Raw genomic sequence first — 26251 nt, forward strand, 5'->3', positions numbered from 1 at the left:
CATTGAGAAAGCACAAAAAAAAAAAATTCAAATAAAATATTGAAAACAAATAAAATAAGTAGCATAACAGTAAAAACAAAGAAAAGTTAATTAAAAAAATAATTTATTGAAAAAATCGTATTTTGATTGAAGTGCTATCGACGGATAGTCCTTCATTAGTTATTTTTATTTTTTATTACTCTTAAAAAAGAATTTATTTATTTTATTTTTAATACAGTTATAAACTTCAATAAATAAATTAGTAATGCAATGTTTTAATTTTCAGTAAATGTTATTTTACAGCACCTTAGAGTTTACGTAGAGACTGTGGAAAAATATTTACCCTGAGATCACGTACAATCTGGAGAAAGCACTTTCCGTATCAGGCTTGGACATACCCTTATCGTGAGGAACACTCCCTTCCACGTTAGCAATGTGTTTATGAGGTGAAGATTGTGGTATCAGCTTTGAGCGGGTTCAATAACTTTAAAGATATTTAATATTTTTATTTAAATTTATAAATTTAATACTCAATAATAAAGCATAATTAAATTGTGTCAGATGAGAGACTGATTTAGCACAACAACGTGAGAAATTAAACCGTAATGTTGTAATAAATATATTTCCAAGAAGATTAATTCTCTCAGTAATTATTCAGTGTTTTTGAGAATAAATGTTATTGATGATAATTAACTGTTGGAATTTTATGTGTTAAACTTTAGGATTTTTAATAGTGTTGAAGCAACCGCATAAGGCCTAAGTCTTTTTGCCTAAAAGCTACAACGAAAAACAAGCTGACTCGGATATAAACAAAGGTCAACAATAGAAAATATAATATATAAAAAAACAAAAAAGTTAAAAGACAATAATGAATATTAGTCAAAATAAATTTTTTTTACAATTTCAAGTTCTATCGGGCTTAAAAAGACACCCTATACTAGGCCTATTATAAGGAAGATAAAAATAAAATTAGCAAAACGTATTTTGAAAAGAGTGAAACAAATTTACAAAATTAATAGTTATAAATAAAACAAAATATTGGACTTCGAATCGAGACGCGATAGAACGGTCCTGATGAAAAGATTATCCGCCCATTATCGATGGATGAGATAAACTGAAAGAAAGATATTTCTTGCTGAAATGGTGCGTAGGTTATTGCTTCATCGTTGTAAATACCGCTGCAACTCTAAAATCGGTCAACAGTCGGTGGACCTACGTATGTTTTAGCTCTTTAATGCATTCGACACCAACCAAATAATCCCCACAGACCGTTATTCCTACATTTAAACATTAAATATAAATACTTCTGAGAGAGGTGCACTGTACTTCGTAATGAGTATAGGTTGAAGGCCAGGGAATATCGAAACGAGGTGCGCTCGCAGAAAAAGAGATCCTGGGACGAATTCATCGTTGAAGAGTCTACAAAGAATCCCTGGGATATTCCGTTTAGGGTGGCTCTTGGCGAATTTACCCCACTTCAGACGTTGGCAGCCCTTAAGCATGGAGATCAGGCAACCACCCTTGAAGATGCAGCTAGTGTCTTCATTGTGGTGACTTACGCCAGGCATGATCCGTCCCTGGACAACGAAGTGAAAGGTTTTGTGAGACCCACCACGGTCTCAAAAATACGGTACGTATACCCGCTTGGATCGGACCTGTGTTCACCTTGGGACATACATGATTTGCGTATTGGCGTAGAAAGGCAAAAAACTGCCCGTGCTCCTGGACTTGACACTATAGATTCTACGATCCTAAAGAATAGTATTCCCTATGTCGAAGAAAGGCTTCTTGATATTTACAATGACTGTAAAGGGATACTTTCCAAGAAGCTGGATGATTGGCGATCTGAGATTCCTCGACGAGGTAGGAGACAGGGATAAGCAGCTCCTTAAGTCCTACGGATCTATATGTCTCCTCCCTTTGATGACCATGGTTCTGGAGCACCTAATCAAGACCAGACTAGCACCAGTTTTTACAAGAGAAAGTCACCCACGGCAATACGGCTCCACAAAGGCAAAGGAACAAATGATGTTCTGTTGCGAGTGCGAGCAGACGTTGAACAGAGGTAGGAGCGGTATATCATGTTGCTGCTCTTTGACATATCCTCCGCCTTTGAGAGCGTCTGGTGGTCCCTCTTGCTCCAGCAGATGCAGAAATATGAAGCCCTGAATAAAATATATTGAAATGTGAATATTAAAGGTAGCTCTTATGAAGTAGAAGCTTCCATAGATAGGGGATAGCCCTCAAGGCTCAGTACTTGGCCCAGCTCTATAGAATCTGATTTTAGACGAGTTGTTGTGATTCTTAGAGGTAGAGCGGTTTCCTGCCACTGGTTACGTCGACGATCTGGCTGCAGTGGTATCCTCTAATAGTAGAGGCGGCCTAAAAGACCAATAGAATGTTGTACCAACCTGGTTGAAGAGTGGTGCGAGAGGAAAAAGTTGCGAATGGCCTCTAGCAAGACACAGACCATTCTCTTAAGAGGAAAAACTGATAGGGCTCACCCTATTAATTTAATAATTTGAGGAACAAGGATACGTCCAAGTGAGGTAATCACCTACCTTCGCGTAAGATTTGGAACAGGATTTAAAATGACTCCTCACTTGGATTACTTGCGAAATAGGGTGGCCCAATCCTTGAACGGCCTTAGTCGGGTCGGGGGCGCCTTCTGGGGCCTCAGATTCCCTGCGACAATGACCATATATATAGAAGGTCGTGGGTAGCCTGAGGTATGCCTCCCCCGCCTGGAACCGGAATATCTCGAAACGGCAGAAGAGAAGATTGACAATACAACGGACGGCTTTGCTTAGAGTCATCAAGGCATACCGGAGTGTCTCGCATGAGGCGATGCAAGTTTTAGCGGGAGGGGTACCTATCGACCTTCTCATGCAGGAAGAAATGATGATGTTTAAATTCAAGAGAGAGGGCTCGGCAGGTCTGCCGGTAAATTTTCAGGTGAGGGTTGGCGAGAGCCCAAGTAAATGGAAAACCATTCTCCGGGAGGATACCACCGAAGAATAAAACCGGCGTTGGATGACAAGCCCAAAAGGTGCTACCTAAAGGAAATATTTACTCACCGTTCGGTCACGGATGGAAGCATAGTGGGTCCTCCAAGACTACTGGCTCTGTCAATTTCTCACGGGGAATGAGGGATTTCGAGCCAATCTTCATGGCCACAGGATGGATATCGACCCCCTATGCCTTAGTTGTGGTGTTCCGGAGACTGCCGAGCACATCACCATCTCCGGGAAACCGGACTCTACGCCCTCACAGAGAACGTCTTCCCTCAGCTCATAAGCGAAGAAAACTACCCGTAATACAAATAATTGGTTTACGGGTGGAAAGAAATTATTGCACCAAGCCACTTCAATTTGTCAAAGAAGACCAGCCCCTGGAATGCCTGCGGACGGAAGACGGGCAGGAAACTGAACCTTAAGACTTAAAACTATTGAAACCTATAAGAAAACTGTACATAAATCATTAAAATGTAAATTGATTCATTAGCAGTAATTTGATGATGGATATGTAACATTGAACTGCTGCTGCTCACCGGTATTGCTCATAAAGCAGGCGAAGGTGGAAATAAATAATAATAAAATAGCAGGTTCGCCTATGGATGGGATTGTATTGTCTCCTCAAAATCATTGCATAGCTCCTGGTTAGTCTAGCATTCTCCTTCAACTTTTTTTTTTCTGAGAGAGGGAAGGTAAGGAAAGTTTAAGACTGATCACATCCAAGGCTGCCTTTGGGTAAAGGCATTCATAAATTCATCCTCTCTCCGTACTCTGTTCTGCTAATTGGGCTGCCATATCTTTGCATACAGACGTAGGGTTACTGGGGTACTCAGGTATACAAGTAGGTGGCTCTAAGGTGGGTATTGCATATTTCTTCTTTTTTTTTTAGTTAGAACACTGATCCCCGACCTAGAGGGCCTAAGGCTGACTGGGGACTATAACCGAGTCATTGGAATGCCACTCCCTAAGAAGCTCTTAAAGTCACATACACACACATTCTTTTACTTCTTTGAAAATAGAGCTAATGAATAAAGCAGACTATAATCGAAAGCCTACTTGAAAAAAGCCTTTATGCTAATTCGCAACACTTTTGTAGCAACTGTTCCTACACTCAAGTCACTTTTTTTCAATCTTTGTTGAAATTGTACAACAAAACTCCTTTTAATCGATAAAATTAAAGATGTCTCATCATCATCTAAAGGAGCTTTTTAGCTTAGTGAAATTTCTCCATGCGGTTTCTTTGCAACCTCTTAGAACACGAAATCACGATCTTATTCTAAACTAATAATTGCGAGAGACCCCTTTTAGGAGTTAAAAATTTCTTTTGTTTATAAAAATATGATTAAATCCCTAACTGTCCTTGCAATTAAATAAAAAATGTTCTTGTTCTGATACAAACTCTAAAGGTCACGATTTATACAACAGACCATATGATGGTATTTTTTATTTAGATATTATATGAACCTCAGGTAAGCGAATATAAGCAAGCTAATTTATAAATTATTATATTATAATATTATATTATAATATTATTATTACTATTATATTATAATAGAACCTACGTTTTCGTACCTACTACTGATTACAGTAAGTTGAAAACTATAGCGTAGTGTAGTGTGTTATGAAGTTTATATTATACTTAGTCATGACATTATACTTCGATTATTACTACATTACAACAGTCAAAGTCAATTAATTGTTAAACTTTTTTTTTTAATCATTTATTTATTGTTATTTACAACTGTATAACATATATATAACAAGTAAATTTGCTGTAGGTGAGATAGTGACATGATACAAACATGTGGAGAATTTACCCATTTATAGAACTCCAATAACATTTCTAGAGGAGAAGATCCCAAGGCCATCTTCTTTTCAGACGCCTAGGAGGATTATTAGGTAATGAAGGAGAAGCCAGGTTAGAAACAATTGGATTCGGGTGGTTGGGAAGTTTTCCATGGAAGGAATGGTATCTGGTTTTGGCCAAATCAGTAACATATGGGACATTGAGGTGATGATGGATGACTTGATTCGTGACAAAGTAAGGAGCGTTAAGGATTTTAGGAAGGATTTTGGACTGCAAGGATTGGATTTGGGAGGAAATTGATGGTTTAGTGGAGCCCAATTGTAAAATTAAACGAAATTTAATCGATCCAAGGAAAAAATGCTGTTACTGAGTGTATGAATAATGTCACTCTAAGAAAATTATAAGGAACTATAAATTTAATTCGGACATATATTGCCTTGCTGTCCCGCCACAATATACCTTGACAACAGCACAATTGGTGGGAGCACAATATTGCAGGAGAAGAAATAGTTCCACAAATCATTTTAATTACAAACTATCTCACTCATCTTTGGAAAAAATATTGAAAAGTTTTATATTTAAATCAGGTATGCCATCTTCTCTACTAAATCTGCTCTTGTAACTTTACTAGCCTTGAACTTTAGGAATCGATTATAATTATTAAGATATTTAATAAAATCTTCATGAACCATCTCCACTTATTTATCTTAAAGATGAGATCGGCGAATTCTTACAACGCAACCGATCATTTAGAGCTAGTGCTCAAGAGCAGAAATAAATGCATAGCTACTGAAATATGTAAAATCGACTATAGTCCTTTATTTGGCTTGTGTGTTTGCCACTATCAACAAGCAATTGCCTTCTTAATATGGATAGGAGTATCCTAAGATGAGTGACAGGACTATATACAGGACACTGTCAGTTAAACAAGCATCTCTATAAAATGGGACTGATAGAGTCCCCTATCTGCAGGTTTTGGAAGAAGCAGGAAGAGACTCCTTACTACATCATGTGCAAATGTGATGCAGTGCCAAGAACATGATTCCTCATCTTTGGTAAGGATCGTATCTTGGATCTCAAACTTTGCGAAACAGTGGATCCTTATACAGTGTCCAGATTTGCAAAGGCAATTGGCCTGTTTTGAGCAGAGGAGGGACGGCGTACAATAGGCCCTCTGAGGCCGCGGTGCTTCTTGGCCGGTTTAAAAAAAAAAAAAAAAAAAAAAAAAAAAACTAATCAATTTCACTTATCATTGGTTCAGCAATACTATTTCCTTTTAAACTAATTTTAATTCTTCACTACTTACTCTCATAATATGTTGCAACTTACCTTATAAATACAGTATTTAATAAAAACTTTTGTAAAGTATCCAACCATGCCCAAAATAAAAACAAAAAAATTCACATTAATCCTAACTATGCAACAAGCTGAAAAAGCTTTCAAGGTCGTTAAGAAGAATCTTAAGCAGCTTAACAAGTAATTATTTGAAGGAGATGATAAGGATAAGGATTTGTTGATTACTGACGTTTCGACCCACAATGAAAGTCTTCATCAGGGCTTTTATGATGGGAGGAGATATAAACAATGCAACAAAGGAACTTTGAACATGACCATAATAACGCGCGGTTGTAAAGGATTTGTAAGACGTAAATCCTTCGGAAAGAAACGTATTCGTTATCTCCTTTCTGTAACAAAGAACAATAAAAAAACTCATAGTTTACTTAACATTGTATAATAATAATAATACATCGAAAGAATGTTTAGAGATAATTTCACTAAGGACTATGAGGTTTGTAGCCCATTTTCAAAAAATTAAATGGGTTCAAAACAAGTAACAATTAGTCATTTAGTTACACACATCTACTTTGACTTTCATAGTCATGTTACTAATGCTTAAGTGCTTTCTTTGTCATGCTTTTCTCAATTGTGCACCAATAATTTCTAATTGAAGTTAATTAACAATGATACCGGTACAGCAGATCCATTATATTGATAAAATAATTTTAAAGGCTTTGGAAGTGGGAAGTATAATTCATCAAATATACCCTAATTATTTGATTTACCCACAGTAATGAAATTTGTAAAAATAATTTTTACTTTACAGTACTTTCTTTAGTAACTTATTCTAAGTTGGCAGGGAATAAGGAATGAGTTAATTTGCTCATTACATAAGAATCATCCAATCCAATACCGTGTACATACCACACCATCTTAAAGTCATACCATCCAATCAATAAAAAACAGACTAATGAAGAACTCTTAATAATACAACCGTTCGGTAAACCAGAAGAGAGAGCGAAATAAACAGATCTGTAACAAAAATGTTGAAAGAGAGAGTGAAAAAAAAAATTGTTTATGTATTTTAAGGAGACGTTTCGCACTTCAAATCATTTTTTTCATATCGGAGTAAATTCTGTAAACAAAATTATAAAAACGCTCAGTTCTATACACCTCTAAAATTAATCATGACATATCTCAACGATTACAAAGAAGTTTTTAAGATTAAAATGGATAAATTGTTCTGAAGATTTGCATCATGTTTCTCTAAGCGAGATTCACAAGCCGTATCCGTATGAAGGAAAATTATCATAAAATATTTATGAAGTAGTTACTAGTAAAAAGATTTTACTTAAATTCCGCTTTAAACTAGTTAAGCCAACCAAACCAATCCCCGAACCACAGGTGGGTTGAGAGAGCCTTGGGATAGGCCATAGGTGAGTCCGGCAACACTTATTGTAAGAATTAATTTCCTGATCATCTGCTCCCTTAAAGCTTTTAACAACGAAATGCACAATTAAAGTGCACTTTGAAGGAACCTAATTTTAAAACATTTTCATAAGGGACCCCTCTTTGCCACAATTTGGGGGTGGACTTCACATAGTCCAATTTCCGGTTTAGTGGTCGGTAGACTTTCATAGATTGGAAACCACTGCATTAAAAAGATACTGCCAACATTTTCATTTGACAAACCAATTCTGAGTTTTTTTAATAAGAGCTATCTAGCAATGGTTTGTTAATTTTTAAAACTTTTTTAAATTTGTAAGTCTTAATATACTCATCCATTTTTCAAATAATTAAGGTTTTCAGCCACCATATTGAAAGGAGTGGTTAGAATAATATAATATAATAAATAATATTTATGCAATTTTAAAAAATAAAAATTACGCTTTCTGTCAAATCTAAAGTGTTTGTCTTTTTTAGTTTTTAATTTTAAATGATTTTTGTTAACAAAATGAACATACTTTAAAATATAGGGGAAAAAAAATTTCCCAAGTTATAATTTTTGTTAAATAGTTAAAAAAAAAGTTTACACAAAAGGAGCCCTTTGTGTAAACGATATTCACATTTAAGTGTGAGTCCATGAGACAATTTTTTTTTTTCTTAGGATTAATGTGATTTTTATTATTATTGCATTGAATGAGGGGTTCCTTGAATATTTTTTGGGAACCATTTGTCTATATCAAAGATTTATTTTTTTTTTAATTTACAATAATTTAATTTAAAATATGATTTGTTCTGTTAATATAGTCAACCCTGTGGGTGCAGGAGCCCTCCAGTTTCACCCAGTCTCATAAAGTCATTACACTTAAATAGGAAAAAATCTTGTGATTCTAACCAAATCACTTCCTTGCACAACCGTTGGGCTACTAACAGTACTTCCAAAGTGCTGCACCCCTGACTCATCTGTATTGGTACAGATTTATTTGTTTTATTTATTATAATGGTTGCATATAGTAAAACTATACCCCCTTTATTGATAGGCAGTTATGATTCATTTTTATATTTCATCTCATCACTATGTTTTAATGTGGCAAGAAATGAGTCTCTATCTGTATCTTAATCGAAATGAAAATATTAAAAATAAATACTATATTGACAAATGCATATTCTCTTGAATTTTATAGAGAACAAAAAAAGAGATTTCGGATGGACTTCATTTTTATATTATTTTTCTTTCAGGAAATTATTTTTACTCACCTTACCTGACCTTGGTGTTTGTTTGTCAGAAGGATTCATCATTCACAGACAGCAGTATGACAAAAAGGGAATAAAAAATGTAAACACTCGTATATTTCAAAATTATTGAAAATTAAATTAGAATTTTATAAGTTACATTTATATTTTGAATTTTGATGTAGAGAATTTAATTTTTTTTTTTTTTAATGAGGAGGAAAAATAAAATATTTATTAAATTATGGCAATTGTATTTAATTATCATTTATTCAATATTTTTAACTCTATTAGAGTAAGTTGATCCTTTATTATTTACAATAACCAAATGACATGGCCAAAAAATGATACAATACAACCTTTTCACTACTGCCCTAAAAGTAATATTTTTATTTTATTTGTGATAAAGATACATTTATTACAACATATCCAACACACTTTTTATAACAATTAAACAATAGCGTAGACGCGTAGATAAAAATTTCGTCGTGATGTAACTCACATTGAAAATTCGTTTTGTATGAAATCAACTAAATGTTAGAAGATCTGAAGTCTAAAAAGGTACTTATTTTTTATTATTTTTTTTTCGGAATTAAAATGGGACCATGCTTGTATTTACTTAATTTTTATATTACAGAGTTCTATATTTAAATATATAATAAATATTTTTTTTTTAATTTTTAGCATGATCTCGTAATAATTCCTACACTGCCCTCACTCAATCCAGAGGTTGAGAAATGGCTGCGTTTTAAGGACATAATATTCTGTTCTAGAATGAAATATACACACACTTTGAACACAGTACATCTAATAGGGCATAAAATATATTCATATATATTATCTATTCAGTTCATGGTAACCCTATTTTATAATATTATATCTTATTCAGAAAAATAAAGAAAAGAAAAAAAAATTAAAATTAAAGTATTTTTAATCAACTGCAACTGAACCTAACTAAAATTTTAACAATAACACTGTCAAAAACTTTATCTAACAAATTTCATTGTTGTCTTTTCGACATAAACGTGACAATTACTGATATAATTTTGAACTTTTTAAAAACAAAGTAAAAAAAAGAAATAAAACAAAAACGCCTAAGCCTAAATCGTCCACATATTGCACTATTAAATCATTTTAAAACAACAATTCAATTTCAATTACACCTTTAATCGATCGTTAATCAAATCATTTTGATACACATCATCTTCCATATTGAGCAACGTTTAAACATAACAAAATTATACAATAAAAAATACAAATAAATAGAGTTCGTATGACATAATAAATGGTTTTTGTTTCCCTATTATTATTCATTATATTACCATATATAATTTTTTGTAAAATTATTACAGAAGCTGTTAATGAAGTACTTGATATTAACTATTAATAGAAACATTAAAGTTTCAGAAAATGGACATATAAAGCTATATTACAAGCAGTTATGCAATTATATAGACACATATATTTGTACAAATTCATTATAAATATTTATTAAAATTGTCATTTTTTAGGAATTAATCCGGTAATTCAGTAAACTCTACAAAAACATATTCAAGTATTAACTTTAGTTATCAAAAAAGTTTCAGAACCTGGTTTGGAGATATCGTCATTTTAATAACTCCAAAAAAAAAAATCCATCTGAACCCAGATCATTTAAAGAACAATACCTTTTCGTAAACGTAACAAGAAATAAATAAAAAATTAAAAATTTTCTCATTAAACTTAAGGAACATAACAATGCAACTAATCTAAATTCTAGACGTCTAAAATTTTTATCCATAAATCTTTTATTTTTCAGATTAAAAGATAAGCAGTTTTACATAATAACAGTCAAGAAACACGCTAACTCCTTATACATACAATAATATATATTTATTTTATATAAGCATCTCCATTGGACAACGTCTATTTTATTACCACATTATACACATTAACGTTCAAATCCAATTGGCATATGCAAACAGATAAGACACTACACATTCTTCTATTATAATACAGATAACATAGAGTTCAAATACTCTCACATACTTCGGGCCAGTTTTGCATCAATAGTCTCACAGCGATCTCTGGGGTCGGCGTTGAGATTTGGCGATCCGGTAACACCATTTCTTTCGGGCGGATTAGAGCCTAGTGTTACCGCCGTGAACATTGTTATAACAAGTAATTGATAAGAATAATAAAGAAAACAATGTCAACAAAACATAAAACAAATAAAAACAATGTAACAAAGGCGGTAAAAAAAAAATAATTGAAGTGAGGAAAGGTGGTGCAGTACAACAAGATCTGACTAGAAACGTAAATAAACAGTATTTCTTATCCAGTCCACAGCCATATTCATTTCCGCGATTTGTTTTCGTATTTGAGAAAAGAATTTCGATATGGAAACATTCCAATCACGCCTATGAATTTACAAATTCTATACAATCAAATAATTTTGAAAGATCAATCCTTGATTATAGCAATACATCATCTAAGTTTAATTATTTGCTATTGTTTTTTTTGTTTTTTTTAATCAAATAATTATATATATATTTACAGTCTAATCAAAATAAACTTCTTTCAGAGTATATTACAGAGAAATTATTTGATGTTGCTATGGCTGTGGATTGAGTTGTTGATGGACATCTTTGCTATGGCTGATCAGTTTACGTGGTGACGCCGTGGTGATGATGGTGATGACCGAAGACGACCCCAGAGAAAGGCGAGGGTCACTGATGATGCTTGATGGGCCCGTTGGCCGGGTGGTGGTTCACCAGCTGGTGGTGCGAGTGGTGGTTGGCGTTGTTGTTGTTGTTGTTGGCCGCCTGAGCCGCCTGCCGCTGAGAGTTCTTCTTATTCTTCATCCTCCGATTCTGGAACCATATCTTAACCTGCCTCTCGGTCAGGTTGAGATTCCGCGCCAGCTCCCACCTCTTCTGTTTCGAAACATAGGCGTTGAAGAGGAACTCCTTTTCCAGCTCCAGAGTCTGAAACTTGGAATAGGGCTTGCGCTTCTTCCGTACCGTGCCCTGACCCGTCCACTCCAGGGGGTTGCTGCTCACTCCCATACCGGTCATTCCGACGCCACTCAATGACGCTGTAAAAGGAAAAAAAATCTACGTTAGTACAATATAATATTTAATGGGCAATTTTTTTTTAGAATAAAATAACGTAAGAATATCCAACTAAACATCAACACTAAAACTGGAACAGAAACTTAAAATATTCATTTGACAATTAAAAAATTAATTAAGTGGGGAAAATTATTGGTCATAAAAGGTGTTTTATTGTAATATTTTCAATAGGTACAAACAATTTTAATTATTTAAAAATAAAATATATAATTATATGTACAAACATTATTAATTAGTTAGAATCGATAGATAGAGACTATACATAGATGAAGGAATCATAGTTATTTTATTAATATTGTTTAATTTGTTTATAAAAGTAAAGTATAAGCACAAGACAAGAAATCTAGAATAATAAATGATAGGCCAAATTTTAGTAGGTACTTTATATTGTTATCTTCCTTTAACTTTCCTGGTTCTTATTCTTTAAGTAACGTAAATGTTCAATGTACAAAATATCAACCAACATGCAGCCACATTCTATATGATTTTATTTTCATTAAAATATTTTGTTATGATTTTACAGTTATATAAATATATATAAATTACAGTTATATAAAATATATGTCATACATTGAATGTTAAAGATAAATTAAGTTTAACCGAGTAAGAACACCGGTATATATCGCCATTTAGAATTCTAACATTGAAAATATAAAAAAAACATTAAAAATATAAAATTATTATATTAAGAAATGTTTTCAATCATTTCATCCAGAATTAAAAAGTATTCAGATACCACCAACTTTTATTTTTTTAAATTTTATATACTATATTGATAATTTTTTATCTCATAACATATATACAATTAGAGTTAAAAAGAGTTGATCTTTTGTGAATTAAACATATTTAGATTAATAATATTATAATAATAAACTAAAAAATAATTTAGATTAATCAGTTAAATACCAGATTCCTGCTCTATAACTCCAATACATTCCTCTTTTTGAAATATTTGATAAATAAATTCTTAATTGATTAATGTGAAATGGACAAAAAAATTGGCAAGTGTACTGAGTACCGAAATCCTGAATTAAATAGAACAAAATGAAAAACTATGTAGAAATATTTTTTTGACTGGATCCGAACACAAAGCAACAGTAGAGTGGTATCGACTGAACTAGAAAGACAAGGTTGTCCGATAAGACGCTGTATCTAGAGGTCACGGGGGAAATAAAATCTCTCTTCAGTTCCAAGTCTGTCACAGTTTTGGTGATCTTAACATCATTTAATTTCAGCCCGATTTCCTTGTCTGCTAGAGACAGGAAGTCTTGTAGGATGTGTCGCCTCCTGCATACGACTTGCACTATTTTCTCCAGATGAGCTGGAGAAACAATTTCGCTTTCCGCTCGCGTACTCTGACCTCATCAGCACTGGAGCGCTCATCTAAACGAGCCTAATGATAGTATAATTATGTAATATCGCCTGATCGTCCTAGCCATTGTATGGTTCTTTCTTTTCTAGCTCCCACCCCCTAGATCATAGAGTACTGAGAAACTGAAATAAATAAAAACATATATATAACAACGTTATGACTGATATCCACATCATTTTAAATTATAAAAATACTTTCAGTTTCGCTTGGAAATAGTTTCAGAGAATAAAATTTCGAATGTTTCATATAGAGCGATGATCCCACAACCTTGGATAGTGTTATCTACAACGTTGCATTTATAAGAGGGTATCTGAGAATGTTTGTTTCAGTTTAAAATCTCTGCTTTTTCGAGAAGCCGATATTTGTCAACAAATCATAAAAAAATAGTTTGATGTAAAGTCATAAGTATATTTATTTTAAACAAATTGATAATAAATATTATGATAAACTGCTAAGCACCTACCAAACTGATACTAAAAAAATAAATACTATCACTTGAGCTGTGATACCTCGTGAAACTTAAAAAATACCAACAGGTACAATATTTATATTATTAAAAAAATCAACAAATCATTTTAGAGACATTTCAACAGAAACAACAACAAATTTTCCGAGGATATTAATATTTCTTTATGACAGAATTCTTTCGAGATATCTCTAAAATCCCTTCTTTTTAAGTGTTATAAATTTGTTTGGAGTTATGAGGTACTACTAACCCCAAGGACCGAGTTCGAATCCGGCAGTGGCAGACAATTATTTATTCTGGTACTGCACCCGTGAGTCAACCCGTTATTGAGCGTTCCATTGTCTACCCAGCCTCATAAATTATTATCCATTTAATAATGTATTTATTTTATTTTTGATATTATTATTCATTTAGTTTCTTTTATTATATCTTTTAGTGTGATTGAATACGTACATTCTTTATATTTATTGCTCTTGAATACGTCAGATTTTATTATTCCAATAAAATGTTTGTTAAAAAAAAAAAAAGAATTTTAGAAAATTTGCATTTTGTTATTCAAATATTCCACTATTAAATACGTATTCTATGCAGTAATATTTGTTGTATTTTATCCGGAATTATGGCTAAAGTAAACTAAATGAAAACAATTTTTTTTTTTTATGACGACGGGAAGCTTTATCACAACTACTTATTTTTTTGTCTCTTTTTTCTTGGATTTTTTAAGTTAAAAATTAGTTTTTTTTCTATACGGATTTTTTATTTGATTTTTAATGGGTAAATGAAATGAGATAACTTAAAAATATTTTCTCATCAATTATCTTACTTTTTCTTCATTGTATAATAGTTAGAAAAATTAATATATTTTTGTATGAAACATTTTGGCTTCTTGTTTTTTCAAGACGAGCGCGGTCACAGAATCGGGGTCAAGGATGCGACGAAGCGGTTTATCTACGAAACTTCTACTTCGACTTGTCTCTTACAAAATTCATATTTCATAAATATGAAAGCTCTGGGAATCAGAATTGTACTATTATGTTAAGTCCACGTTTGTGAAATTTTCGGTAAACAAACTGTGACACGCAACAGGTCCTCGAAAAACTGGACGGAGTACATAAAAGATGACAGGACGGAGGGATAAGACAATTGGTATTCAAGCGGTCAAATACATACATCGGAGAGCTTGATGTGAACAAGATGGTCCAGCGAGATAGAAGAGAGGAGATGAGGTGATCAGCGGCCAGAACTTGAGGGCTTGAATGGGAATCACCGACTTATCAGGGTTGGGCGAGCTGGCGTCTCGGCAGTGCACACTCTTGGAATAGTTCTTGGTTTTTACCGCGTTCCTCTTCATTAGAGGCGTCTTCTAGAGCGATGGGGAAGATAATTCCGTCGTATGATATCAGATGACGGGTACAAACTTACTAAATATCTCGTTTGTACCAGGTTTTCCTTATGTAAGAATTATTCAGTTAGTTCTATTGAATAAACAGTTATCCTCAACTTCAATAACTATTTTTTTTTTTAATTTCAATAATGTATTTTAATATTTTGGAAAAAAAATTGTTACTGGTATAAAACTGTTAAGTAAACAAAAAAAAATTATAATTTTATATTAATATTTTATTTATTATTTAATTTTATTGATATTGTGTATAAGTGTGATTGTATTCAATATGATTAGTTTTTGATTTGATTTATTTATTTTAATTTATATTACCTTAGTTATTTACTTATTTTGCTATTATTTAACTCTAGTATGCTCATTTCAATTTATTTTATCATTATTTTTATCTATTTTATTTTATATTTATCATTTTATTTTATTTTTATTATTATTAGTCAATTAGTTTATTTTTATGGACCAAGTTCACATTATGTAGGAATTATTTAGTTAGTCCTATTGAATAAACAATCATCCTTAACTTCTATTTTACAAACGTTTTGAACGATATATTGCATTTTGCATGCCTACGAATTATATACCAATGAATTATGTCAATATTCCATAAAGTAAGAGCTGCGGTCAGAAAGCAAAAATATATATTTTTCAACTATTTTTTAATTTAATATATTAATTTTCAACTTAATTAATTAAGTAATAGGTATGTATTAATATGTTCCTCTGCCTAAATTGTTGTATTGAGTTGTTTATTTTTTTGTTCAAATCCCTATTTTTCATTACGTTCCTTGGTTAATTAATCATTATGAAAAAAAAAAAAATACGTCGATTAATTAAATGTAATAATTCCAAAGCAAAATTTTCTTCGTCAGAAAAAGCATTTCGAAAAGCCATGTAGTCTATCACGGATCCGGAGAAATACTGAGGCAATGGACAATAGACATTCGTACGAGGACATAATTTTTAATCATATACTTGTAAGGAGTTATACGATCTGTATAGTAAAACTATGTATATATCATAATGTATGTATACCATAATCCGGGGAACAATGTGTGCACCGAAATGCTTGAGGATTTTGTTAAGTCAAACATTGTAAAACTTTTTTTATATTTGAGTGTATGTGTCAATAGTCAATAATTTACTTATTACGAATATTTGTACTAGAGATTCGGCTTTTCCAGCGGTTCTAAAAGGAACTTAAACTTCTGAGTGAATAAAGAAATATATGAAGTAACTCTAAATAAACTTTATTTTGAACACAGCACAATTCTCTTGGTAATACTGAAAAGCCTGACAGGGTGAAAAGTCACTCTGTTAAGTCTCTGGACTGTGGGAACTGTGTTGTATTTGCTAGTCAATGGGACTTATGTCAGGACTTGATTCACCGACGATGGTCTTCGAGCAGTTTATGAATGCCTGGTTTGCATAACATTAATGTCCGTTACTCTCAGCACAACGTATCCGTATAGTAGGAATCTTATTTACATGTAAAATGTATATGTATTTATATAATATGGAATGGGAAATTCCTATACTGTAAATGATAGAAAACCACTTCATATTATTCATTTATGAAATAATTCTGCAATTATCAGACAGCATTTGAATGTTCAAGGCTTTTAATTCTAGTTATCTATTAGTTGTAAATAAATAAAATTATAAATCAAACTCAATATTCACTGATAGGGGGATAAGGTACACGATTTATGCGGGGTGTGCCATCACTATAGAAACTGTCACAATTAATGTTGTTCCGTGATTTTAAATTCGAAAAGTAACCTGGTTTGGTGTAACATTGACCGTTTACGTACTAACTTCTGTTTAACAAAATAATTATTTATTTTCAATCTGTATTGTTTATTTTTTTCTATTATTATTTATGCGAAATAAAAAGATAAATAGATAGGTATCTATTTATCTTATAATTAATAAATAGACCACTGTTTACAGCTCCTTTTTATACTAAATAAAGAAAGGTCCAAAATGAAATAGCAGCAAATAACAAGACCCAAAACGGAGTCAAAGGGCGCACCACCTCAAACTCGTTGGTGATAGTTCTAAACCTAGTTCTAACCATAGACTTCTGGAAATAAAAAGGTTATTCAAGACTCAATTGATCTACGAAGTTTCTTTGGGTAGTCAAGTAAACTCTTTTTCAATTTTTCTCCAGCAAGCTTAACTTTGGAATTTTCAATGAAATGAAATACTTTAAACGCAGTATTTTCATTGAAAATTTAAATTTTAAACAATTTTTATTTCGATGAATTATATACAAAAAAAACTTAAAATGATTATATTTTGTTGTGATTTACGCCTCAAGAACGCGTTAGATCAGAAAAATCTCTTATATTAAATCATCATGAGAATTTTTCATTGAAAAAACCTCTTTTCATTGGAATTGCGGTTTAGAAGAATTGGATGAAGTATGCTAACAGACTTTACAACAAAAAGTACTTCATTCACCGTAACCGAAATCTATCAAGTTTCTTTTTTAAATCTTTAGAAATATGCATCTATTTACAGTTTGAATTAAAACAAATTATACATAATAATTCAAATATCTTTTTTAATTATAGTTATTTTAAATATCTTATGAAACTTATCTCAGTTTAAAAGCCCACGATTTACGATTATATACACCTACATTTATTATTTTCCTGAAAAATCTTTCTCGATAATAAATCCTCGATAAATATAAATCTTCGGCACTTATTGCTGAGGTGTACTATAAAGAGATTTTCTAAAATTCCAGCTTGATGCCTAATCATTTAACTTGAATGCTAAGCCCTCTGGGAAGGTGTTCCGCTGCGTTGGCCTGATGTAGGAGACGTATAACGCAACACCAGTGCTGGATTTGCATGTATATTGCTATATTAGAAACGCATCTGACAATCTTAAGGTCTGTCGGATCTGAAATATTCACACTCAGTTGGATCTTAAGGTGCCTCTGGATAAATTAAGATTTCAACACCTTCTGTGAGCCTGGGGAAGAAGCGTAAACAGCTTATAGCTTTTATAGAAAAAAGTCCGTTCCATTTTAGGTATTTTATTTTTTTTATAATTAAAATTTTTGAATGCTTCCTATCTGATTGTACTGTATTTTGGTTTGGCTATGAGCAATTATTTTTCAACAGTTAGAATTCCAGAACTAGGACTAAAGAAGACTCATGAAGTCAGCGAGAATAACTAAAGGACAATGAATTAAAGAAGTATTGTAATATCGATTCTACTAAAATAAATGTTGTGAGTAATCATTTTCGTTTGGTAAGCGAACAGTTACAACATCGCTTATACGACCTAGTCTGAACCAAGACATCGCTGGCTGGTTAAAGGAAAGAATCTATCTTTCTGAAGTATATTAAGGGAAAAACTCCAATATTAATTTAATAATATTAAGCAAAAATTAAAATGCAATACAAAAATGCTTTATATATATAAAAAATGGATTTAAATTTATTAATCTAACTCACAATAATAAAAAGAAACATTTTTTAGATAATTTATTTAATTGTACAACCGAACTTTATGTTTTTAATTGTAGTCATTAGTCAGTTATTTGTTTTTGCTTTACGGAAACAATGTTTTCTCTGTACTTATTTCATTTTATTTATTTTAACTGTCGGTTAGACCAAGTAACCGGTTAAATCGGGTCCCACTGTAGTACAATAACTAGATAAAGTTTATGCAAGGAAACCGAAAATTAGTTGAATAGTCGAAATAAACTGAGATATGAGGTGAAGGCCGAAATATCATTTGGCTACAACTCAAGAAAAATCTGAACACTACAAAAACGAATTTGAAGGTTAACGATTACAAAGTGAGCATTATCTTAATTAATTAATTAAAACAATAGTTCACTCCATAGATGGCGAATAAATTGATAATTAATGCCTAACTGAGATCTAGCTAAGTCGTAAGTCCGTCGAGAGGCAGCACCCCTGCCATCTATTGGCTGCGACGGAAACTTCTTTCCTCCGTTAGCACTTACGGCGGGTGATGGATCATAGATCCACTTTGCAAACCGATCTTCTTACGCTTAACCTATCACTTTTTACCATTTTTTAACCTCAAAAATATGTTTGAATTAATCGTGGTCCATTAATTTTAATGTTAATATTAATTGTATCATAATATTACGTGTTGTATAGTATAAATTGATGATCTGAATTTTTCATAACGATAAAAAATTAAATATATACTACATAAGTAATGAATATTTAATTAAATTTGTAACCATGTTTAACCGATCATTACACAAATATTTCAATAATATTCTAACTAATATCTAATTTTTATTGTAACTATTAATTAAATCGTAACTTATGTTGGTGTTCAATATAAATAGTTATTTATGGTTTATTTATTATTTAGTTATTTAACATTGATAAAATAGATACAGTGATATTATATTGTTATAAACAAAGATTTTACATTTGTTTTGAATTACGGAACGGAACTGAGTTCAAGCAGCGTCACAAATCACAAATGAAGAGAGATACCATCGGACTTGAATTGTGGATCCTATAAATACAAGGCTATGTTTTTAAAACTCATGAGAATAACTGATTAGTCGTTTAAAAACAGATGTAGCGGTGTTGTTTAAAAATAAATTGTATAAATTCCACCGTTCAATAAAACATTAATTAGAGGCAACATTGTTAGTAAAAGTTAAATCAATCATTACTCCATCATAAATCTAGGCATTAGAAGTATCTCTCTTGAATCAAAAGCGAGCCCATAAAATAAACCTCAACCTTTCATTATTAAAACCAGATACGACTATTCTCGTTTACAAAACTATACTATACCCATAATTGTTGTAAGAGGAGGTAGTGAAGTAGGCTGGTGTCCAGTATCGTTTATGAAAAAAATAAAATTGCAGGCATTTTAAAACAAGATTCTGAGAAGATTTTTTTAACAAGATTTTCATCAAGAGTTACGGAGTAGAGTAGATAGATGATTTAATCAAAAAACGATTCACGAAATTCCGCTCCAATTTACCAACAGTTATAGATGAAGTCGCATAGAATTTAGGCAATCCAACCTCATCACAAAGACTGAAGCCCAGGCGGGTCCAAAATCCTGTTATAAAATTTTTATTTATTTTTATGTTTATTATCATTCCTTTCATTCTTCTCTTTCTTTTTCTCTAATTATTTTTTCTGTACTAGTCAATTTTTTTTTTTATTAATTCTATAAATATAATTTGGTTTCGTTTGTTATTTTCTCTACATTATTAATTTTTCATTATTATTTTTAATTATAACAGTTCATGATTATACCATTGCTAATAGTCAGGGGTGTCTTTTGCACAAAATTATACCCGCGTCCCCATCATCAACTATTAGTGAAAGAACAAACAAACTGTTACAATAGCCATGTAAGACTATCCATCGATCTGGTAATAAATAAATTTAAAAAAATAAAAAATATTATAAAAAACTTTCCATTCGAGCTAGTAAAACAAACCAATAATATCAAATAATACTTATATTAATTAGAAGTACAATTTTACTTGTTTATTTTTTTAATTTGTTGATAGTGTAATTTATTTATTTTTTTTTTTTTTAGGAGGGGGGAGGATTTATAGTGAATTGTCATTTTAATATAATAAAAGTAAAAAAATATGTTATAAAAATCAATATAAATTTGGTTATTTGATTATTATGCTTAATTATTTAATTTAAACGTGCACATAATCGAGCCATTAAATACAAAAGAGGTGTAAGTCAAGCCAGGTGTTTGAGATAAATAACAGTTTATTAAATAAGCGTTTGCAAATAGCAATAAGTTCAATAATTTTTTTTATATAAATTAATTTCGATAAAAACAGAATGAGTTACACCACTTTTGCTCTCAACGACTCACCTTACACAAAATAATAAGAGAATATTCGACAATTAACATTGAAAGATGAATAAAATTGAAATGAATTCGACATTCCTACAACAACGACATGACCAGACAAATAAGTAGCTATTTCAATCTCTACAAGAGTCGACCCAGTTAAGTATACAAACTTTCTAGGGGTCGAAAAACTCAAACAAATCTGATATGTTTGTCGTCATATATGCAACTTATTTCAATCGAATAAAAGTGCCTATGATATGTAATATTTTTTTATATAAATAAAAACTAAAACTTATTTCCACTTTTTTTCATAAGGATTTTGAAACGAAAATATTAATACAAATATTATTAATTTCTACGTTCTCGCAATCAAAAATTTTATGTCAATTATTTTACCCAGAATTAGAATATTAATATATTTAATGGAAACACCGTCCGCTGTCCGTATAGTTTAATTGGACACAATAAAACATAGCGAGTACGATAAATATGATAATTGTAGGGCAATGGTATGAGACCACCCAAGTTGCTACTAAATGCCATCTTGATAAAACAACCACAGCTGTGCACGAGTGTCTGTGTCTGTGTGTATTTGTGGGTCTGTGCGTGCGTGTCTGTGTGTCTGTTTTCCGGTGTGTTCCTATTCGCTGAACGTGTCAGTACTAGATATTATGAATGCATTTCCAGAAGCCAAAGTGCATCTACCGTTTTTTTCTATAACAAGAAGTCAAAGGCTTTTTCTATAACAACTATGAATTGTTAATAAATATTCATAAATTTAAGGAAAATTAATTAAAAAGATACTCAATATAAACCCCCTATAATTTATAGCATATAAGGAACTTTTTTTTTACTTTTACTATACTAAAACGAAAATATTGAAACATATAATCTAGTGTTACAGAACAAAAAAAAAAAAAAACATTCGAGTGAAACAATTCATTATAAATTCTCCCAAAAACAAAGAATAAATAAATTACAATGACAACAAAAAATAAACAAGTAATATAGTACTTATAACTTATGAATAAATAAATATTATGTGATACAATTGGTTTGTTTACATATTTAGTTTACTATCCAGAATGGAAGGTTTTTTTTCTTTATTACCAGATTGACCCTGGTTGGTCTTAAATGGTTATGGTTAATTCTTCGACTGTTTGATAATGGGGGTGGGGAGTATAGTTTCGTGCAAAAGATACCTCTAACTATTAGCAATTATCATTGTCATATACCATGAACTATTATAATTCCATAAACGCTATTATATGAGTTGTAATATTCAAAAATTTAAGGAAAATCAAATTAAAAGATACTCAATATAGGAGGGTTTTGAGAGAACTAATAATTACTAATTTGACCATCTAAAAATAGAAACGTTCATAAACGTGAATAAGGTGGGATACTTTGAAATTCTTTAAAACAATTATTTATAATATGGTATTTATCCTTAGTGAAAATTTAAGTATTCAAAATATTAACTGAAAATAATTAAATAACATTTCATCTATTTAAAAAATTGTAATTGTAGTTATTATCAATTATAATGATTTTAATGTTACTGTTAATGCATTTCTTTCATACATGTATTTAAGTAATTCATTTTACGTATTTAAAAAAAAATTAATCATTTCTGATTCATCTCTTTGATTAATCAACAATTTCTAGTTTTAAACATATTTTAGATATTTTAGTTAGCAAGGTTGCCCGTGATTGACAAATGATTAATTCCAAATATTTTTATTTTTCAGAATATAGACTTTTCTCATGGGAAATGAAATAAGAATAAATTAATACAATTTTACAGATCCATGTATTTCAACAAAATTGATATATTTACTCGCAAAATGTTAAATACTTCTATGGTATGCAGCTTAAGCGTCTTATCAGTAAAAGAAAGGAAGTCATGACTCTTAAGGGTGAAATTATCATGTGCAAACTTTGCACGTCAGCCAGAGAGACCCCCACACAAGTGAGTCGAAACACAAAAAAAAAACGAACTCTGATATAATTCATAAAATTCTGATATTAATTTTAAAAGAAGTTAATATTTGTAGTGAGAAAAATCATTAGTACTTTCTTTTTCTTTTGTAATAAATAGAATAAAACAGAAATATTGTTTTAAAGAATGGTTAACTTATCAATTATAAACAAAAAAATTATAACAAAAAAAAATAAAGTAAATATTTAGGGGGAAAATTTCAGTATTTTTCTCTTATGTCAGCTTACAGACAATGCTGACTTTATGATTATTCTAATGTTTTATTTACGTTATAAGCCGAATAATACGAAAAGAAATTCCTAAGAAAACAACGCTATTTTGAAAACGGGAATGCAAGTACAGTCGTAAAAGAAAATTAAAAAGTAATTGAAAGGCATCAATCGTAAGGTCTATTAAATCTTAAAAAGGCGCAGAAATCGATTAGGTATTCGATAAATTCCATAACACCGACTTAAGTGTCTAGAAAAACAATTAATCACGTGGGTACTGTCTGCATTTGATTTTTTCTGCCTGAATAAGTAAATTGATAATTCGAAACTTTCATTACTTTTTGGAATAGACATAATAAAATATTTTATTTTGCAAACTGACCTATGGCTCCAATATTTTCATGGTAGTTGTAAAAAATTGAAACAACATATGAAAAAACGTTAAGATAACTTTAGCTATTGCATTTTATAGAAATGACTTAGGGTTCATAAAAGGAACTTTAATCAAGCCATATAGTACACTAATTAAAGATATAAGTGAAGAAAAGTATTACGTGACAAACAAATGAATCTGAGAAAAATCGAATTTATAATTTTTATTTGCTATTAATTAAAAAACTTAATTTTTGAAACAACAAGCGGGATTTTAGAGGGATTGAATTAAAAAACAATCTCACTTAAAAATTGTTGATATTTACCAAATTTTTTAAACATGTAACATCATAAACAAATCTTGTCTTCAATTATGAATAGAGCTTAAAAATAAATTCTTTGCAATCATTAAAAATTTTTCTTATCGTAATAAAATATTAATAAATTTACAAAGATGGTAAATGGTCCGTCTAATGTGACTTATAATGTCTAAAGTCGTTTTTATTGCGTTGAAGGCATTTTCAGAAAACGTGCATATCACCATCATTTCAATGTTTATTTAAATTTTATGTATGTTTTGTTCATATATTATTTTTATTTGATGTGTATATATATATTGTTTTGCATGTTATCTTCTCAACCTCTATAAAATAACAAATATTTATTCAATGAAAGAGGTCTTATTATGTTTACCTTCAATATTCACTATGCTGTTCTAACGATTACTCCCAACTTGTCTGAGTGTTTTTTCTAAGTGTTAGAGTAAAAAAAAAAATAATAATTTTACAAAACTTTAAACTTCTCCACAGATACTAAACTATTTTAATAGGTACCTATCCGGTACAAGAATTCTCCAAGAATACCCAATTCGTGCCGTAAGATCCTCAGTTCGGAAGGGCACTATGACAAAAACTCGGGGATCGTCTCGCCCAGCAGGACCTTTCTGTGTCAGATCTTTATCCTGGTGTGTCCTGTATCCCGTCTTACTTCAACACCTCACCTGCCAGATCATATCAATGTCCAAGACATCATGGAAATCCGTCGTTGGATTTCTTACTCTAGGAATTGCCTTTTATAAATATGATCCGTTCTAGTAGGGACAAGGACACCGCCGATTAAGTGGGGGAGCAGGTTAACCCATACTGTGTAAAAGAAACATTATAATATTAATTTAACTTATATACTAAGTAAACAGAAAATTAAAATTAAAGATAAAACCTTATATATCGTTGATATTAAGTATGATATATGTTATATGACGAAAAATTTATTGGACCAATTTATATCATTTAAAATAAAAAAATTCTTGTGATATATGATTTTATGTTTGTTTTTAATGGTAATCACAAAATCTGTTATTTTGTTTTGTTTTTCAGAATTAAATAATGCTTTCTCAGCATAATATAATGTTTATCACCTGGAAAGCCGGTTAAACGGGGTTCTGCTCAGTTAAACTCTTTCCTTAATGTTAAACATGTATATATACATACAAATTTAAATTAAATAATTCTCCCACATTAATTAGAAATAGTATTTGAAAACAAAAAAATGTAATAAATACTCTGTTAAATACCACCGCATACGATGTTTCACTGCATTTTCATAAATTACAATCATAACATTTTTATTGGAGTGATGACATTAAGTGAGGCAATTTATAACCAAGTAACATTCCAAACAGACGGGACGATTCCTTTAAATCATTTTTATTACAGCCTAATAAAAACAAAGTGCAATCAATTGATTTATAATTTTCATTAATTGATTAAAACTCAACACGTCATTAAATACGTTAATTAAAAGATACAAAGATTATAGTAAATATCTTAACTTTAGATGTATTTATTTTTTTTCTAGTTTAGTTATTTAAAGAAAAAAAATTAATTTTCGATAGTTTCGATGTTTCCCCGTCCTTATTTAACTTTTAGTATAACAAAGATACATTTTCTAAAAAAAAAAAAAAATAATTACTGAGCAGCGTTAAAAAGCTGAGAATTATTTTCTCACTGAGCTAAATTTATAAATTTTGAAAATTTAATTTTCATGTAGTGAATTAACTTGCTATAGGCTAATTTTTTTAATAACTTTTTTCTCAACATTACATAAAACTTGTAGGTTAAATAGAATTCAGTGAACTTTATTTTATATTATAACTAATTTTTGCATTTATTTCTATCAAATTTGATTCATAATAGTGTATTTTTTATTTATATTTTTAAAGAATAATAAGTTTTAATACAAATAAAAATGTTTTTGAATTTATTTTCTGAAAGATTGTTTTAGTGATTATAGAGTAATATGAGTGATTATGCTATTTTCTTTTTTAATTTAATTGTTTGTATATTTGGTTTGAGTGCAATATTTTACCTCTATAACTTGTTGTCTATAACATGGTTTGAAATGATCATTAAAAATAAACAAAAATGATTTATTTTCATCATATTTTAATGATATGATGAAAATATCCATTAATCATGATATTTTGTTAAACAAATTAGTACTCATAATTATTCTGTCCTGGATACTATAGAGTATCGGGGGATTACTTGTACCGATGTTTGACAAGTAAATTAACAAATATACATAAACATCAGGCTTACTTTAAAACGGCTTAGCCAGAGGAAGCTCATTCTGATTAACATAGAGACATAAGAAGCCCAACTGCATAGCAATCCAATATGCATTGGACAGGGAAAACATTTACAAGGCCTATT

At 30.7% G+C, this 26251-nt stretch overlaps 1 protein-coding gene across 3 annotated transcripts in view; it reads right to left on the reverse strand.

The window, feature by feature from the left end:
- Window positions 1-9664: 9664 nt before the first annotated feature.
- Window positions 9665-26251, reverse strand: part of Abd-B (Abdominal B) — a 279754-nt gene continuing 263167 nt past the window's right edge. For all 3 annotated transcript variants that reach the window (XM_014419638.2, XM_014419631.2, XM_014419644.2), the window contains one exon: window positions 9665-11827. In XM_014419638.2, coding sequence (XP_014275124.1) covers window positions 11460-11827 — 368 coding nt within the window. In that variant the 3' untranslated portion in view covers window positions 9665-11459. The remainder of the gene's footprint in view (window positions 11828-26251) is intronic.

This window comes from Halyomorpha halys, unplaced genomic scaffold (assembly GCF_000696795.3).
Source record: "Halyomorpha halys isolate HHAL.00 unplaced genomic scaffold, Hhal_1.1 Scaffold15.1, whole genome shotgun sequence".
Lineage (NCBI taxonomy): Eukaryota > Metazoa > Arthropoda > Insecta > Hemiptera > Pentatomidae > Halyomorpha > Halyomorpha halys.